Raw genomic sequence first — 15,907 nt, 5'->3', positions numbered from 1 at the left:
CTCTTCCAAATCCTGGTGGCGTCTGGTCAAATCTGTTTCTGGTGTTTGTTCCCCCTCCATCCCCTCCCTCACCTCAAACGGCTTAACGGTTGACTCCGCACATGAAAAAGCTGAATGCCTCAACTCTGTGTTTGCCTCTAAATCTTGTGTCCCAAACCCATCCCTCTCTGTACCCACCGTACCCAGTCGTACCCAGCTGCTCCTGGACTCTGTGTCCTTTCCTCCTGATAAGGTGGAAAAGTTTCTGTCAACCCTCGACTCTGATTCTGCAACTGGTCCTGACGGCATCAGCCCACGGGTCCTAAAATCATGTTCTTCTGCTCTTTCACTCCCTCTTTCTGTTCTCTTCACCCTCTCTTTTGCCCAAGGTCATCTGCCATCTGCTTGGAAATCAGCCAACATCACCGGTTTGCACAAAAAAGGTGCAAAAACAGATCCCAGCAACTACAGACCAATCAGCCTTCTCCCAATTATCAGCAAAGTCATGGAATCCATCATTGCTTCAGATATTAAATCTTTCCTCTTCTCCAATGGCTTGATCTCTGATCATCAATTTGGTTTCAGACCTGGTCACTCTACTCTGGACATGCTGCTTCTGCTTTCTCAACAATGGATGGAGGTCCTCAACGCCAAACAGGAAATTAGAGCTGTCTCCCTTGACATTTCACGTGCCTTCGATACGGTCTGGCACCCTGCTCTGCTCACCAAACTCTCCTCCTTTGGTATCCATGGAAATCTCCACGCATGGCTGGCGGACTTCCTCTCTGGTCGTAGTCAACGTGTGGCCCTGAATGGGTTTCTCTCATCTCCTCTTCCTGTTCAGGCTGGAGTTCCCCAAGGTAGTGTTCTGGGCCCTGTGCTTTTTCTGGTCTTCATCAATGATCTCTCTGACTCTCTTGAAAATCCTCTCTATCTCTTTGCTGACGACTCTACTCTCTGTCGCTCCATTCCTCATCCCTCAGATCGGCAGTCTGCAGTTTCCTCACTCTCTGCAGACCTGGACAAAATCACAGACTGGTCAAACAAGTGGAACATGTCTTTCAATCCTGACAAATCTCACACTCTTACAATGTCTCTCCGAAAGGACCGACTGGACAACCCTCCCATCTACTTTCTCAACAATCCTCTCCAAGAAGTTCTGTCGCTCAAGCTTTTGGGTCTCACTATCTGCCATGATCTTTCTTGGGAAAACCACATTTCCAAGCTGGCCTCCAAAGCCAGTCGCCGACTGGGCATCCTCCGTCGTGCGAAGTCCTTCCTTGGCACACCTGAGCTCCTCACCACATACAAGGCTTTCATCCGCAGCTCAATGGAATACTGTTCCCCCCTCTGGGCTGGTGCTCCTGCCTCACACCTTGCTCGGCTTCACGCTGTTGAGGCCAAAGCTTTCAGAATCATTGGAATCTCCTGCGATGTAGTCAACACCGAGGGCCTTTCACTCAGAAAGACCACCAACCTGCCTGCGGTGAGTGAGCAAGGTGTGAAGTCGGTCTTCTACCGACTCCTCTCCGGCCTTGCTCCCCCAGCTCTCTCTGTGCTCTGTCCCCCCAATATTCCTTCAGGTCGCACAAGATCTGCCTGCAACCCTCTTATGGTTAAACTGCCAAAGTCTAGGCTCTCTGCTCACCTTCACTCTTTCATTCCCCTTTTCTCCCGCCTCTGGAACAAACTCCCCCACTCCCTTCAATCCCACTCCTCCCTCCAGGTCTTTAAAACAGCTGTTCACCACCATCTCTTATCTTCCTCCATCGAAAACCTTGATCTTTTCTACCCCCGGTAATTCACCCCAGAGTCCTTGCAGTGTTCATATGTTTTATTCCTCTCCCACCTCCCCGCAAGTCCTCCCGATGTCCCTGCTCTCAAATGTTGTGTTTGTGTCCTTCCCCCTCTTCCCCCTCTCTTTTGTGTCCTTCCCCCTCTCTCCCCATCTTGTCTGCCGCTCCCCTTGTTTTTTGTGTTTTGTGTGTCGGTTTGTCTTTTTGTGTGATTAATGTTAGGTCTTTCACGAGCCTCGATCTTGTATACAAAAAAAACAAAAAAAAAAAAAAAAGCTGTGAAAATGCAAAGCACAGTGCCGCGAATGTAGAAGCAAGTCATGCTCGCTGCTCGTAGATGTTTTTTTGCACATGTCCAGCTGCTTCGTGCGTGGCTGGTGAAAGATAGGTTTTATAACTGTGTCATGCTCGCGGCTAGTGAAAAAATTATTTATGCCTGTGAAAAACCATGAATACACAGGACATAGGGCCACGGATAGAGAAGCAGGTCACAATGTATCGACCGTGAATACGCGGAATTCCGTGACTAGCGGAACCGCGAATAGTGCGGTCCGGCTGTATATATAATTGAAATCTGTCTTCAGATTTGAGGATCGGAGCTGGTGGACTAAATAACCTGTGTCACAACTATGCACACTTTATTATGCATTAGAATTTACTGTCCTGGCCAGCGAGATTTTTAAAAGAATGTTTTGTTGGGGGTTTGGGTTTTAAGGCTGAAGACTTCTTCTCAATGATGTCCCTTGCTTGTGGGTTTGACGTGTCCTTCCAGACTACTAGAGCGCTCACCGAGCTATGGAGGGGGGCTACGCTCAGCTGGCTGGGCCATCAGTTGACTGCTACCTCCTCTGTCCACCATACCTGGTTTCTATCCCTTGATGCACCCTTTCCTGACATACTTCCACACAACACTTCTGCAATTCCCCTAAATACCACTCCATACTTCTTCCACTCCTCCAAACCTTCCACTTCTTCACTAAGTTGCTCATACCTGGCCCTCACCCTCTTCTTGTATTCTGCGTCAATGTTTCCCCAACACTTCCCGACCCAATAACCTTGCAACCTCTGCTCTTAGCATCCCTCCTTTTCTTCATCCTCACCACCAACACCACAGGCTTGTGCATGCCGGGAGGTAACATGCTCTCCCGCCGCTGCCTTCCAACCCTTAACCCTCCACAACTGTCACTTCCTTATCACCACCAAATCCAGTTCTGTTCTGTGCTGTCCACTCCTGAAGGTAATCTTGTGGCTTTCCCGCTTTTGAAAGAATGAACCAGCTATGGCCATTCCATTCCTCGCCACCAGCTCTTGACCCTCTCTATTATTCCTCATTCTCCAACCAAAATTACAAACCCATTCCTCTTCACCCAGCTCAGCTACTCCGACATGCGCGTTAAAGTTTCCCGCAATGCACAGCATCACCTCCATCTCAACTATTCCCACCATCCTCTCCAGTGTGTCCCTGAATTCCTGCTTCTCCGTCCTAGAGCTACCTGTTTGTGGCCCATATACCGACATAACACACACCATTTGCCTCTGTATAACCACCAATGCCATAACTATCCATCCCTCTCACCTTTCCACTCTGACCACCTACTTGCTGATCTCTTCCGATACTATTATTCCTATTCCATTACTCCTTCTATCCCCACATCTGTGAAACAGCTTTTATCCTCCTACCAATCTCCTCACCATGTCCCCTTTCCATCTGGTCTCCTGTACACACAGTACTTCCAATCTCCTTCTCTGTATCATCTCCACCACCTCAACCCCTCTCCTCCCCACCCCCCAATTGACCCTACATTCAAACTACTTAGCTGAAACTAATTTCTGAGCCGCTGCCTGCCTGGAAGAGCTAGTACCATCTTGATTAGTTTGGGATACTCAGGTCATCAATCAGCAGGGCTGCACTGGTTGACCTGCTGGACCTCATACCCTAGGCTGTTATCATAATCCTGTGTAGGAACACGTGTGCATTTTCATGTGGGAGCATGTGTGCATTTTCAAGTTGCAATAAGATTGCTTATTGAAATTTTGAAGAGCTTATTGTACAGTCTTCGCTTTGTTGGTTTTGTAAATGTATGAAAAACTAAAAAGGCGAAAATATTGTTCCTGCTTTATTTATGGAACAAATTTGGTTTACCATAAACTACTCTTGTGATAAAATGCCTGTTTATTTTAAACTAGTATAAAAGCCCGTCAAAATTACGGGTTGGAGTTATTGTAGTCAAAATATTCAAGGAGACTGGAAGATGTGATGTTTCGTAGCAAAAAAAAATCGTTATTTTAAAACGTGCAAATGTGACCCAATTTTATTTATCTTCTGGGACGTTTCGTTTCGCCGGTATAGCCTCATGAGCGTGCCAAGATGTGAAGCCTCATCCTAACTTCACATCGCACAGATGTCTAATAAATAAGACGTCGCAGATGTAAATGAACACTCGTTTTACTCTGTGCGTGTTGCACATCATGTGCAGTGAATTTCACCTCCCTGCATCTTGTATTTATTGTTATTTTGAAAAATCCGCTTCTGTACACCGCCCTTGAATCTCGGTTTGCAAGTCACCATCCACAATTCCAAAAGAAGAGAACAATCTCTTATTTTGAGTCCTCGTGGTATTTTGGGTCCTCAGGGACTTTTGGGGCTTTTGGATCCGAGGGGTCTTCTGTGTCTTTGGGTTATTTTGTGTCTTTTAGGTCCTCTGTGTATTTTGGGTCCTCAGGGTCCAAATGAGTGTTTTGGGTCCTGGTCGGGGATTTTTGGGTCATTTGGGTCTTTTGTGCCTTTTGCGTCCTTGGGTTATTTTGTGTATTTTGGGTCCTTGGGTCTTTTGGGACCTCAGGGTCTAATTCATCTTTTGGATCCTCAGGGTCTTTTTGGTATTTAAGGGTCATGAGGATCTTTAAGGGTTTTCAAGGTTTTTGGGGTCTTTTCGATCTTCGGGGTCTTTTCACTGTAGTAAACACACAGTCGTGTTGAAAGGTTGGCCTTTAAAACCCTACTCAAATCGTACATATGAAAGTGGACATACAAATGTACAAACACAAACTGTGTTTTATATGGTACTAGAATATAAGACCCGTCGCTCCGCTGACGGAAATACCAATCTTTGCTGCGATGGCAAATCTATGGGGGAGGGGGGGGGGAGGGGGGGAGGGGAGGGAGGGGAGGGATGGAAGGATTCCTGGGAGATCCTGCTCTCCGTGCAGGGATAACCAACGTAACGTGTTGGCATTTGCAGTTTTGACATGGGAGTTACCCGAATGTAACCATGTTACCTGTGTGAAAGTTACCCGAATATAATGTAACGAATGTAGCCGAAAAATCCATGTTACCATAAAAAAAAATTACATTTGGGGGGGGGGGGGGGGAGGGGGGGATCACAAACACTCCAGGGGATTTACCCGAATCCACCGTAGTTGGATTTATTGAAATCTATCAATCCGTTCTCAAGTTACAACATGACAAACAGACAGACAGACACGGCTACTTTTATAATATAGATATTAACTAAGGTGATAACGCAATGTTGGGTGTTATTCTCTGGAAATTGATGTTTAAATATATTTATCCACACCCCATCCCCATTATTACCCACTATGATCATCACCCCAACACTGATTTATCCAGCCATCCTCCCCACAAAACTTTTAATATCCTAGCTCTTTGCCTGTGTTATTCTACATATGAACCAATGTGTACAGTTTAACAAAACACAAAGACATAATTTATCTCAAAATATTTCAAGCACTAGAACCAATGTGAAGGGGCCAAAGAACTGACAATGAAATAAAATGTTTTATAATGTTGGTGGCAGGAATCACAGATCTCATTATAAAGCATGCAAACCTATCCATGCTTGCAGCATATATACAGCATATATACAGCATATATACATATGCAAACCTATCCATGCTTGCAGCATATATACAAAAATTCAGTCAGGGTTTCAAATCGAACAAAACAAAAAAATTGGTTCAGGTTTGCCTGTTCAGCATTTAAATCTGAATCATTCAGATTCTGAATCAACAAAACAGCTGTTCACCACCATCTCTTATCTTCCCCCATCCAAAACCTTGATCTTTTCTACCCCCACTAATTCACCCCAGATCCACCTTGTTTGAAATTCCAACTTCTTTCCTGGAAGTCTTGGCAGTGTCCATATGTTTTATACCTCTCCCACCGCCCCCCCTCCCTTCCCATGCCTCCCCCCCAAAGCCCTCTCCCTCCCACAGTTCTCTCGATGTCTCCATGTCTCTCGGTCCCTGCTCTCAAATGTTGTGTTTGTGTCCTTCCCCCTCTCTCCCCATCTTGTCTACCGCTCCCGATGTTATATGTTTTATGTGTCGGTTTGTCTTTCTGTGTGATTAATGTTCGCTCTTTCACGAGCCTCGATCTTGTATACAAAAAAAAAAAAAAAAAAAAAAAAATTGGCTCATAATGCTGGGGTCACAGGTTCAAATCCCATATACTCTGTTAATTTGTCAACTGAAAACTCCTTGCAATTCAGATAAAATTGCTTTGGGATTTTCTAATGTCCTTATCCTCCATGTGACTTGTGTACAAATACATCGGATAATGTGGAAACATGGAACATTAATGAATGAAGCAGGTGACATCTCAGCCAATCATGGACCCACAAAAAAAACATATGGCTAGCTCTAAAATGATTGGGAAGGTCACTAAATTGCATTTTTTTTGCTTAATGGTGTATTTTTTTCAATAAATAATATGGATTAAAAATTAAACATTGTAAAGACAGTCATTTTTATCTTTTGAAAACTGAGTTTAGTTTCTTGTTAAATTAATTTAAGAAAGGATGAACCGCAGCATACAAATCCTTCCCCACCTTGTTTTGATCCTTTTCCCCAATATTTTGAGCATCATTCATCCTCTTCATATTCTCCAGTGCTTTCAGCATATAGGCATGGCTGCTGTTTTCATCTCGAGATAAAAGAACCTCCAGCACAAGCCACAGGCACCTGAAGATGGGAAATGCACAATGGCGTTTAACCAATTAACATGATCAATGGCCACGAGCTTCAGTCCCCACCTCAAGACAACCCAATCAATCAACAACAAGAGCAATGCGACTGTGTCACCAATATGACTTTGCATAGTCCCACAACGGGTAGATTCCCTCGTTCACTGTCTTAAAAAGAAACAAGTTTGATTTAAATCCCTTCAGCTGTTTTCAAGTATCACATTTTCACCAGCCATGAGAGGTTTCACATCAATCAGTGAAGCGGTTTCAGAGAGGGGATTTTTTTTAAATATCGGCTTTCAAGCTAATATGGCTGCCATACCACATGACATATGACATATGACCTTTAAAAAATGTACACTCTGCATATGTATGGGTAGGGGATCACGTTTGTGAAGTTTCGTGTTGATCGGATAAGGTTCATTTTCTATCCAAGATGGCTGCCAAACATCATTTTCAAACTATTTTCAGCAATTCATAGTCCTCTTGATTACAGCACCATTTGTTTCATCCATGTTTCTCAGTGTAACTTCGGCTAAAGAAGTGTCTATCCTCAAGACATCTCTATAACTTAGTGTATGCCCCATCTTATGAAATAACTGTACCAGTTGCTTCGAGCGTGTTGCCTGGTGTAAAGTGCTAGCAAGGCCAATATATTTTGGAGTCCACTTCTTAACTCCAGAAGTGATATACACTAAATATTGACACACACTAAGAACGTGAGACTGTACTTCAGAATCAAAGTCATCAGTACTTTCGTTTGGCGTTTCAGTGTCCTCTTCTTCTGGTAATAGTTCATCAGCATCATCTGTACCTGACGAGGACAAGTGTTCAAAAACTTCTTGTCCACCAATAAGAAGACGTATGAAGATATACAGGCTCTCTGGTACACGTGATATTGCATCTTCCTCGTGGACAGACAGACCTCGATGAGATGGTTTACTAAGTACCCGTATTTTCAGTAATTTTCAGGATCGTAATTTCAGTGCTATGTAAACCATCGACAAGAACTCCTCAACTTTTGCCTTAAAATGTGGAACTGGAGAGATTATCTAATCGTCATTCTGGCTTGTCATTTTGGAGATAGGTACATGGGAAAATTTGTTCGGTAGCAAGCCAGTTTTTCTATCACCTGGAGCTTGGTCATGTAGTACGATGAAGTCATGTACATCTCTGATGTGTGTGGAAAGCCGTTCTCCAAATGTCATTCGATGGCTGACAAAAGATTGTGGAAAATTCACTCCAGTTTCAATGGCGAGTTCACAGTAGCGATTCCACACTTCCGAAAGTTCTAGTACGTGGCCTTGACGGGCAGCATATTCCAACTCCTTGGTCAGCCAGATCATTGGTAGGTCGGTGTTCTGTGCTTCTTCCTTCGTTTTAGTTGTCGTTCGCAAGAACTGCTCGTAGCGATTTGGGTGATACCTCCCTTCAGCAGCTATGTTGCATCGCGAAGAGACCATAGTCCTTTTTCTGTGGCTTCAAAAAGTTTGTCTGATTAACTCTGCTGGCATATAATGCAGTCTTCATATGCTACACACCAGCTGCTGGTCATTTTCAGTTGCATTAACGACTCCATTCTGACCTTAAATGCAATATATATTAATATAATTAGACAATATAATAATAATAGCAATAATAATATTAGTAATAATCAGCTGTGTTTATTGTTTCATAGATCTGTGCTCCATGTGAATATTTTCTTTCCACGACTTGCGTATGTGTTTTGTATTGCATTTTTCAGGGTGAATGAGTCGATCGCCGGCCTGGTAAACAGCATATTTAGATTCAGCGTACCTTAAAAGAGTTAAAAAGTGTGTTTATCAACTTTTCCTCAAAAATGCCTCATACACTACAACAACACCCATATCTGAAAAATTCGCCTAGTCTATAAATTTACTGTGTGGACATATATTATGTTGCATTAAACTGAGTAATTAACTAAAAAAATAATCTCAATGGCATCTTGGATTCAGGGGAAGTTTGATAAAGTGCAAGAGCCACAGTGATAATCATACCACACGAGACAAGGATAGATAGACATACTGTCATGCCGGTGCTTCACAGGCAGGGTGACCAATCAGTGTGTGTGCCGTCCCTCGGATGGCCGTTAAGCTGGGTGTCACATTTGCTATCATTATTTGGTGTATGTCAAAGTGTACCCCAGGTTAGAATAGGTACACCGTATCCCTGCGCATCGTGAGAGCGTGACCAAGGGTTGGCGTCAGGAAGGGCATCCAGCCATAAAAACATTGCCTCAACCAGGGAACCATGATTGTCATGGTGCCCGCAAGGCTAACCCCCGCTCTAGCGGGGAAAATGGCCTTAAAACGATCATTCATTCATTCATTCATTTGGTGTATGTCAAATATCTCATGGTGTCCTTTGCCAAGAGTAGGCAAGTCATCCCTGGCATCCTGAACAAATTACAAATTCCTGCCCTGACTAATTTTTGTGCAGACAATGGCAAACCACCTAGTATCACCTTTGTCAAGCAGCCAAAGATCTTCCTTTAAGCAGAGCACTCAATCAATCAATCTTCTCAAGCTGTTCCTATTTTTTTTCATTAATGATTGTTCTTTTCTGATTCTCTACTCTCTTGATGGTGTGCAGATCCAGCTTGAATAGTGTGCCTGCCTCAAATTCTCTCTTTCACTTTCCTTCTTCCACTTTTTAAAAATTTCTGCATTCTGTCACTACTTCAGTGCCTCTTGTACTAATTCACTCTGTACACCTCAAATTAGGCACTCATCAGTGTGATCCTTTACCAGGTCATTACACTTCATTTTGCCACGGTTTCTTCGATATGTTTTAAGGTTAAATCAATCCTGTCTGTATGCTTATTCTGACATGGTGGAAAAACGAAATAAATCATTACGTAGTATAATCTCCCTTATTAGCACAGAGAAAGACAGTTTGATGAGAAAACAGACATTATGCTTCACACACAATGGGAACAGGTTCGGCAAGCCTTGCTCTTTGGAAAAAAAATGGCTTCTAATTGCAAGTTGTTGCGACTCTGTATATACAGTCACGTGAAAAAGTAAGTACACCCCATGTAAAGTTTTGACTTTTTCAACATATTTCAACACACAGCTATTTGATCTTCATTTCAACAATATTGAAAGATAAAGGTGATATAATATAACAAATATCATTAAACATTTACATTTTGTAGTCCATTGTATAATTTAAATAAACATAAATGCAAATTTCGCATGTGGAAAAAGTAAGTACACACCCACATTTATCACTACTTCAAATACCTAAAATTTGAATCAGGTGCACCAGCTCAGGTGCAAATGATTAGAACATCGTTAGAGAAGATCTTGGAGGAACCTGTCTTATTTAAACCTCAGACATTTAGTTTGGTTTGCTCTTTGTTGTTGAAGTGTGCGGCGTCACCATGCCGAGATCAAAAGAGCTCTCTGAGGCCTTCAGAAAGAAGGTTATAGATGCCTACGAGTCTGGGAAGGGATTTAAAAAGATCTCCAAACAAATTGAAATCAATCATTCGACTGTCCGGAAGATCATCTACAAGTGGAGAAGATTCCAAACAACTGCGAACTTGTTCAGTCCAGGCCGCCCCAGCAAGTTCAGCCCGAGAGCAGACCGCAAGATGCTGAAAGAAGTCTCTAAGAACCCCACAATGTCATCACGGGACCTACAGGTAGCTCTTGCCACTGTTGATGTCAAAATGCACGAGTCTACCATTAGAAAGAGGCTGCACAAATTTGATCTACATGGGAGGTGTGCCAGGAGAAAACCTTTGCTGTCCAGAAAGAACATCAGGGCAAGACTAATTTTGCCAATGAACGTATGTCCCAGGCCAGGGACAGGCAAAGACCAGCACTTCTGGAACAATGTGCTCTGGACAGATGAGTCAAAGGTAAAGCTATTTGGCCACAGTACCAGAAGACATGTTTGGCGAAAGCCAAAGACAGCATTTGACCACAAGAACCTGATACCAACTGTAAAGCATGGTGGTGGAAATATTATGGTTTGGGGCAGCTTTGCTACATCAGGGCCTGGGCAGCTCACCATCATAGAATCCACTATGAATTCTTCATTGTACCAGAGGGTGCTTGAGGATAATGTGAGGCCATCTGTCGGAAAGTTGAAGCTCAACCGAAGGTGGACCTAGCAACATGACAATGACCCTAAACATACCAGTAAATCTACCAAGGAATGGCTGAAAAGAAAGAAATGGAGGGTTCTGGAATGGCCAAGTCAAAGCCCGGATCTAAATCCCATCGAGATGTTGTGGAGGGATTTGAAACGATCTGTGCATGCAAGAAACCCCTCAAACATCGCACAGCTGAAAGAATTCTGCATGGAGGAGTGGGCAAAAATTTCTCCCAGTCGATGTCAGAGACTGGTAGACAGTTATGAGAAACGCCTACTTGAGGTTGTTTCTGCCAAAGGGGGCAATACCACCTATTAGAGCCAAGGGTGTACTTACTTTTTCCACATGCAAAATTTGCATTTATGTTTATTTAAATTATACAATGGACTACAAAATGTAAATGTTTCATGATATTTGTTATATTATATCACCTTTATCTTTCAATATTGTTGAAATGAAGATCAAATAGCTGTATGTTGAAATATGTTGAAAAAGTCAAAACTTTACATGGGGTGTACTTACTTTTTCACGTGACTGTATAGGGACTCCAATGAAAGGCAACATCTCTGCACAAAGCTACTATTACCATGGCATTATACTGTAGGTTCTGGCTTTTTCAGATCGAAAAACGGTTTAGTTCTCTCAACTTTTAATAGTTATAATGATTTTAAAATACTAAAATGCGTATTTTTTAGTGAGCAGTTAAAAAAATATATGCAAAAGATTTGTATGATTCCTGTTAAGTTAAAGAAAGGTGTCATGACACATATGAATCTGTATCTTACCGTTTGATGTCGTCAATCTCGCAAGGATTTTGCGTGTCTGTAAAATCTGGGTCATGGGCAAGAAGATGGACCATGTACGGTACTACATTCTCTGGTAGTAGATGCATCAGCTGCTCTGTAATGGAACATGGGGATTGCAAAAACACTCAAGCAGACACACACACACAGAGGCACACATTTTATAACAAGGGATGATAGATTCTCTCATTTTTTTACAATCGATGGTGTGCACAATATTCCCATTAAAATAATGCTATATTAAATATGATTTAATACATTGCATCACTATTTCACTGAGCACAATGTCTTTCCACCATCTTAGATACCCTGCACAAAAAGAAATCAAAACATGGTATCACCTTTGGAACTTGATCCTTAAACTAGGTGTGGCTCACATTATCATTATATCTGTCATGGAATATTTTCCCATTCTTTTTTTGTGAAACCAAATGATTGCCAAAATCCAGGATCTTAAGCTCCTCAGCCTCACCATAAACCTTAATCTGGGATATTTTTTTTTTTAGTCGAGTCAAGGCTCGTATAGGAGCTAACACATATAACAAATAACAAAGGAAGCAGGAGATAAGACGAGGCAAGAGAGGGAAGCACAGCAACAGTAGGGAACAGGGACATCAGGAGACCCATGGAAGAGAGAAAGCTGGAGCAGGGTACATGGGATAAACAAGCTGTATTTTTATATGCACAAGCTGGATATGCTGTATTTTTAAGGTGACCTCCTTTACTGTGCAAAATTGCTTCCAAACACATTTGCAAACAGGAAAAAGAGCAATCAGAGATTGCAAACCCTCGCCAGGATGCAGTGGTGTAGTCTAGTTTTTTTGTAGTGGGTATACTGTGATTTTTCGCTTCCAGCCTCATAGTCACCCGTCCCAGAGCGACGCGCCCCGGAGCGACACCCGTCCTGAAGCGACACCCCATAAGCACCACCACACTCACTAATGCATACAGTATGCATCTACACGTAATTGAGAGCATTCTGAAAGACTGGTCATGTGTTATCAACATCAATTTATTTTCAATTTTTTAGCAACAAGACTCAGCCAGTTAAGAGCTATTTAGCTTAGATGTTATGTGAATGTGTTAACAAATAAAGGTTGAAAAGGCACTTAACATCATCAAAGTATCCATACTGGGTTCACTGTGTTAGTCCACAAGCTCTGGAAAAAGGATGGAACACTAACAGACAGCCCAGCTCCTGTTCCACCTGGTTTGCTGGCAGTGTGCTTGGGGTGGGGTAAGAATGGGAGGGTGAGTAGCCTGGTAGTCTACAAAGCTTTCTAAATATGTTTGTAGTTGTACTCGGGCATCTGAGGTGTGCATTGCCTCCTTGCTTGCGTGGCAGAGCGATGGCTTCTCAACCATGTTGTGACGTACTTCCTTGGCTCAAAAAGTCTTACAGGGGGACCATTGATGCTGATCATCATCAAATTACTTACATTGGACAACAACAGTGTGGATCTCTTGTCCGTGCATACATTGTTCATGAGACTGAAGCCCCTTTCACACTCCGCAGTGCTGCAAGGGATGGTCTGCATGCATCGTATGAGTGGTTTTAGGCTTTCAGGCTCACTGTCTGGGTGCTCAAGGAAATCTCTCATACCATTAACTGCTTGCTCTTCACAAAGATTGAACCGCCTGCACAGTCGTTTCACTTGTGCCTCACCATGCCGTATACCAGGTGTTGATGGCCAGTTGTCTGTATCCAGAACGCTGAGATCATGAAGCATTTCACCTTCAAATGAGAGGCGCTTCTCCATGTTGTTTATCAGACTTTGTAGGAACTGCTTTGCATTGATTGGTGTGAGCTTTTCATTTGACTCCAGGGGAACCGATCCAAAATGTCCCATAGCCTGTGCTGTCAGTGTCTCCTCTGATTTCTCTCCTGGAGTGTCTTTGAATGATGCCAGCACTCTGATGGTGCGCTTCAGAAACTGGTCTGCTCTCAAGAGTGTGATTGAATGGGCCTGGAGTTGCTGAGACAGGTTTGCAAGTTCAGACAGTGCATCGTACATGAGTCCAAGGTCACACAGGAATTCCTTGCTTTGCATACGACGTGCCAGGCCTCTGTAAGTTTGTCTCTCTTTGCTGTTTCTTGTTTGGTCTCCCGCAGCATTTTCAAAGTGTCTGTTGAGTGCTTCATACGACCTCCACACAGCCTTTACAGAACGGAAGCTGCTGGCCACCCATTGCGTACTTAAAACTCTGCCAATTTTCAGGACTTGTGAGCCCACTTCTTGTGCTGCTTCCAGAAGCTGCCATGAATTTTTATTGGACTAACTGTAGAGATTGTGGATCTTCTCCATGAACGCCTTGAAGTGGTTGACTGCCTGAACCTCATCCACAGCATCAGATACAGCCAGTTCCAAACGGTGGTTCATGCAGTGCCATGTGAAGAGGTTAGGGTACCTTGCATTCAGCCTGGTTGCCACACCAGAGTTCTTGCCTAACATGACACTGGCTCCATCACAAACAAATGAGACCCAGTTCTTTTGAAGCCACTCTTCACTGAAGCCTGCAGTCTCAAACACTTCAGTAGAGCTTCTTCTATACCCTCTGCCCTTTGGCTCTCCAGCTCAACCAGCTCCAGGAACACAAATTCAGGAGTAGCTCCATCTACTGAGGCTTTCACGTTGACAATCATGGCAGATTTGTGGCTGAGAGATGTAGCCTCATCAATGAGGACAGACAACTTGCTTGAAGACGACACAATACTGTGAACTATTTTTTTCTGCATCTCTTTCGCTATGTGGTCCACAATTTTTGTGGAACTGTACCTTGAATGCAGACTAGTGCCCATGTTGACACCATTTTTTTCCTGAAGCTCAATGAGATTGTCATGGTCAGTGAAAGGTCGGTTCATCTTCGCAAGATAGTATGCTGTTCTGAATACAGCATCTGTCTCAGCCAACACAGCCTCTGACACAGCTCTCACCAAATCATCATCTGAAACTAGGAGAAATAAAAACATTGTATTCTGTTGACTACTGTACACAGACACACACAGACACACACTATTGTATATCTGAGCTGGCTCTCTTTTCTCGTTGTTTACAATGGGTACTACTGAGCATCGGGAGCTAGCCAAGCTTTCACAGTGCGCTCGAAGCAGCTAAGCTTGGCGCTGTTTAGCTAGCTAGCAACATACAGCTCGTTGGTGGACAAGCCATCTCTCCCTTTCTCCCACAATTATTGATCCATCACACTAACGTTAGTGAGGTTAGCTAGTTCTAGATAGAATTCAATATACCAACAATCCCATGCTGTTACAGTTATGTTAATGATAACTATGCTACTTTCACTTACCAGGTAGGGTGATAGCATCGGGCTCAGTTTCTGTAACGTTACCGCGTAACGTTAGGATAGCATCAACCTCATCTGGCTCTTTTTCTATAGTTTCTGTAACGTCAGTGTCACCCGAAGCGGCCGTAGCTTCAGGAGCAGGCTTGCGAAAACACTCAAAGAGTGTCGTTTGAGTGTGCTTTCGTTTCATCTTTCCGTTTCGTTTTTCTCCTTTATTGATTCACATTATTTTCGTGCCGAGAATGACCGCTAAGCAACTGTGTGGTTGTTTCTTGGTAGGTGACGTCAGATCCGGGTCACAGGTCACGGAAGCCCCAATGCCATTAGTCAGTGCTTCTTAACACAGACGGGGTGAATTTTATCAAATCAAATCAAATTTTATTCATGTAGTGCATTTTATGAATGAAAGTTATTTATATAGCGCATTTTATGAATGAAAGTGTGAAAGTTCCGTCACGAAACTATGTTGTTACCTATCCTCGCGCATTTTTAAGTGGGTATACGGAAATCCTGGACCTTTCCTAGTGGGTATACGGCGTATACCTGCATACCACGTAGACTACACCACTGCCAGGATGTATTTTCAGTGGTTTTAAGGCTTTTGTGTTAAAACAAATATGGCGGCAGAACCACGTGACCAATGACGTCATCATTATTGTTTTTCTAAACATTTATTCCTAGATTATGCTCAAGAAATTTCATCTTGATCGGATGAAGTTTTGTACTTGTCGAATTATAACGTCATAATGGAGGCACCCATGACATCAACATTAGCCTATTTTATTTCCCATGGAGAGTTCTTTACAATGAGCCATGTCTCAATTTTTTTCTATTCAGCACTTTCGGAGATATCGAGGTGCAAAGTTTTTCGGTTTTTTCAAGATAGCGGCCGAACCACGTGACCTATGACATCAT

General features: G+C 43.1%; 1 protein-coding gene across 1 annotated transcript in view; it reads right to left on the bottom strand.

Annotated features, from left to right (window-relative positions):
- Positions 1-15,907, bottom strand: part of LOC137426526 (sister chromatid cohesion protein PDS5 homolog B) — a 253,471-nt gene that overhangs the window by 33,128 nt on the left and 204,436 nt on the right. Inside the window, exons 26-27 of the mRNA XM_078774894.1 lie at positions 11,672-11,786; positions 6,626-6,758 (exon numbers count right to left, since the gene is read on the bottom strand). Coding sequence (XP_078631020.1) covers positions 6,626-6,758; positions 11,672-11,786 — 248 coding nt within the window. The remainder of the gene's footprint in view (positions 1-6,625; positions 6,759-11,671; positions 11,787-15,907) is intronic.

Source organism: Myxine glutinosa, chromosome 1 (assembly GCF_964187855.1).
Source record: "Myxine glutinosa chromosome 1, kmMyxGlut1.1, whole genome shotgun sequence".
Taxonomy (NCBI): Eukaryota; Metazoa; Chordata; class Myxini; order Myxiniformes; family Myxinidae; genus Myxine; species Myxine glutinosa.
This window is presented reverse-complemented; position numbering and strand designations above follow the sequence as displayed.